This window comes from Pelecanus crispus, chromosome 6 (genome assembly GCF_030463565.1).
Source record: "Pelecanus crispus isolate bPelCri1 chromosome 6, bPelCri1.pri, whole genome shotgun sequence".
NCBI classification, from domain to species: Eukaryota; Metazoa; Chordata; class Aves; order Pelecaniformes; family Pelecanidae; genus Pelecanus; species Pelecanus crispus.
The window spans coordinates 6,393,784-6,397,414 of NC_134648.1; the positions used below are offsets into that span (position 1 = coordinate 6,393,784).

General features: G+C 59.4%; 1 protein-coding gene across 1 annotated transcript; it reads right to left on the reverse strand.

Moving 5' to 3' along the window:
* Positions 1-229: 229 nt before the first annotated feature.
* Positions 230-1,330, reverse strand: FANCF (FA complementation group F). The gene has a single exon (XM_009490821.2). It carries the CDS (start codon positions 1,328-1,330, stop codon positions 230-232), a length of 1,101 nt encoding a protein of 366 aa, XP_009489096.2.
* Positions 1,331-3,631: the final 2,301 nt, after the last annotated feature.

Below are 3,631 nucleotides of genomic sequence, written 5' to 3' on the forward strand. Positions count from 1 at the left end.
GAAAAGGAAGACATTTCCTGCAGTGACCAGAATTGACAGCGCGAATTTACAAGAAAGCACCAGGCCTCCCTGAAAGACTTCCCATGCAGTCAGAAACAGCGTGATCAGCAGTCACAACGATGCTTGGTTTTCAACCCAAAGTGCCGTATAGTTTTCTTGCTTTCATATCAAATAGTTAAGCAGATTTGCTGGATTTCAGAAGTTTTCATGCTGCTTTTGCGTTCACACATTAGTGCTCTGCTTCTTTCCTCAGATATTCCTCTAATTCCATCAGCAAGTCAGTCCACACACTTAGGCCACAGACTTTGAAGTCTCCATCCTGTGCCTTCAGGCGTTTCAGAGTAGCTTGAGTCTGGCCCTTGAGTAGCACAGATCCCCGACAGAGGCAGCTGAAGCGCTCCCTCAGCTCCTCCCAGGACAACTCAGCTTCGTCAAGACAACTTTTAACCCACCGTCCCTGCAAGGGGTCATAGAGCAAGTGGCTTCCCCAGCCGGTTAAGAGGTCCAAATAAGGTTTGCTTAACTGGGAATAGTGACCAGCCAGGGAGGCGAGAAGGGAGCCTGGGAGGAAAAGGCAGAAGGCAGAAAATCGCTCCGGCTTCCCCAGCAGCCAGGAAAGCAGGGGCCCGGCAATGTGTCCGTCCCCTGTTCCAGTCGCCTGGTTTCTGTCTGGGCTGCTCCCATCCTGACCCGCGCCTCCGGCCCGCTCAGCGCCGCTCCCCTGCCCCAGCAGCAGCAGCGCCGCCGCCACCACCTCGAAGGCCCGGGGCTGGGGCAGCTGCTCCAGGGCACCGGGCAGCCAGCGCAGCCGCCCCGCGGCCGGCTCGGCCTCCTGCCCCTCCTCCCGCAGCCGGCTCAGCAGCAGCTGCGCCTCCGCTCGCAGCTGCGGCTCCATCCCCTGCGGGGGCCGCGGCGGGCCGCGGGGCAGCGCCAGCAGGCGGGCGGCGGCCTTCCGGCGGGCGAGGAGCGCCAGGCTGCGGGGCTCGGCGCCGGCCTCCGCGCCGGGAGGCTGCAGCAGGCTGTGGAGCAGGCGGCGGCAGGCGGCGGGCGGCAGGGCGCGGTTCTCCAGCAGCGCCAGGCCCAGCAGCTGCGGGCAGCGGCCCAGGTGGGGGAAGCCGAGCGGAGGGCTCGGCTGACCCCGCCGCAGCCGCCGCCCCAGGGCCTCCCGGAGCCGAGGCCGGGTGCGGAAGCGGTCGTGGAGGTGCTGGAAATACCGGGCCCACTCTAGCGCCCTGTCCAGGGTCAGGGAGTCCCAGTCCCGCACCAGCGCGGAGCGGGAGACGGCCAGGAGCGCGGGCAGCTGCTCCACCTGCTCCAGCACGGCCTCCATGGCGGCCGGCCCCGGCCCTGGCGCCACCGGTTTGAGCAGAATCCCGCCTCCCGCCCGGAACCGCAGCCAATCCGAACCGGGGAGGGAGGATATTCGTAACTCTATTGGCTGAATCTGACGCCAATCGTATGCGGATTGCTCGTCCCTTAAAGGCGCCCTTCACCGGCGGCCTGCGGCAGTCACTTGTGTCTGATCCCTCAGCGAAGGGAGGTTGAGGGGGAAACTGGGCCGAATTGAAGCGCTAAAAGCCGAGTGTGATTAATAATGAAAAAACCCACCCAAACAGTTACGAGGCTTAGAAGAAGCCTTAGAATAATATTCCTAAATATCCCTTAGAAAAATAAAACTCTTTGAGAGCAAACATCCCCTGCCCCGCATTTGGGGGTATTTCCCGATTTCTGTGGTACACCCTGTCCCTGGAGGGCAGCCATGGCCGAGGGCGGCCATGGCCGAGCTCAGCGTGGAGCTGGGCTGGCTGCCCAGCGCTGCCTGCAGCTCAGCGCCCTGCCAGGGCTGAACCCCGCTGGGGCTCGCCCTGCTGCCCTACCGGCTAATGGCTCTGCAGCTCATTAGGGGCTCCCCAGGGCACCCAGCCTCCCTGGGTACCCGCGTGAGGCCTCTGGCTGCCTGCAGAGCTAATGGCTGACACCTGCCCCGCCCTTCTGGGCGCCGGCGCAGCCAGGGTTTCCTACATGGACGACCCCCAGACATGATGGTGGAAACGTGCTATAACCACTCCTCCCTGCAGCGAGGAGAGGTGACCCCTTCTCCCTTTCCCTCCTCCGCCAGCTGAAGGGCAGTTTTACATGGCAGCCTAGAGGTACTAGGCGTAGCTTGCGGGATGCAGCCTACCTGTTGGAGCAACCATTCCCAGGTGCTTTCCTCAAGTCCGCCGCCTCGAGGGCCTCTGCTCAGCTGGGGGACGGGTCCTTTCCCTGCGTCCTCGTCCCCACGACAGACCTGCCACGCTCAGCATTCCCTCACGGTGTGGAAGGGAGCAGGCCGGCCTGGCTTCTGGCAGCTTCTGCAGGTGCCGCCTGCTGCCCTGTGCGTGAGGGGGAAGCAGCGGCGGGAAGGCAGCGGGGTGCTGGAGCTGGTAGGTTTGGGAGGAGCTGAGCGCTCCTCAGGGAGTTCGCGAGCCCCGTGGCATAATGCTGGCCGCTGAGCGGGTCCGGAGGCAGCGGAGAGGCCCGGTGCGGCCCCGTGCCGCCGGCTGGGCCCGGAGCTGGGCTGCAGGGCAGCGCCGGCTGCAGCAGCGCCCGGGGCGGGAGGAGGGCAGTCACCGGGGCTGGGCCCGGGGGGACAGTCCCTGCTCACCCACGCCCGCCAGGACGCGGCCCCATGGCCCACCTTTTGGGTGACGGTGGTGGGGCCGACACAAACCCCGCTGCCAGCCTGCCTGAGCAACTACTTTGGTAAGGGCTTTCTGAAAGGCAAGAGCAACACCGGGCAGAGCAGAGGAGGTTTGACTGGAATTTATCGCAGGAAGCGGCAAGAGAAACCAAATTCTAATGCTGTGAGCTACAATACTGTAAGGCAGACCATAATACTCTTCCTCTTATGCAGAACTTCTTCCATACATCTTAGTGGTGGAAATGGTTTCCCCCCCAAGTTTGTTATCTAAATGAACTGCATTTTGGGGTGATGGAGTGAGCGTGCAATAGACTCTCAGTAGCAAATATTCTTTGGCTCAGATAGCAAGGGACACAACTCTCGTCACCTCTGAGTTACACCAGGCTTCAAACTAACATGGATGAAAGACAACAAAGAGGCCCACAACTTGCTTCCATTGCTTTCTTTTCCACTAAGAAAAACTGAAGCAGGTGAGCAGAGCCACTGAACCTGTTAGAATGCCATGCATCCTAGGAATGTGCTCAGACCTCAACCCCTGGCCGCAGACCCCTGCCCTGAAGGTAGCTGCTAACTGTTGGTGACCGGCTTCTCCAATTCGCATCATACTTCCAAAATAAAGCAAAAGAGAGAATAAGAAAATTCTAAGTAACGGTTTAGATACTAGTTCCCCTCTTCAAACCCTTTCCTGGACTTCCCTGCATGGTGTTTAGGTAAGATCTTTCTCAAGTACTCTCAAGAAAACAGAGCTCTCATCTGAGCTCTTAGCCCATTTTCTTATTTCAGTCATCTATTTAAAAAAACCATGAGATTATAGACTTGATGGTCTAGATCATCTGTAGGTTAAGGGCCTAATACAGGAATTAGAGTGAAATTCTACAGCCCTTCTGGTTGAAGGAGCTCGTAACAACCCCTCAATATCTATAAATATAACATATTTTAAGGTATCAT

Excerpts from the sequence above, each read along its gene's own strand:
- FANCF (XM_009490821.2), bottom strand. The coding sequence starts at position 1,330 with ATGGAGGCCGTGCTGGAGCAGGTGGAGCAGCTGCCCGCGCTCCTGGCC.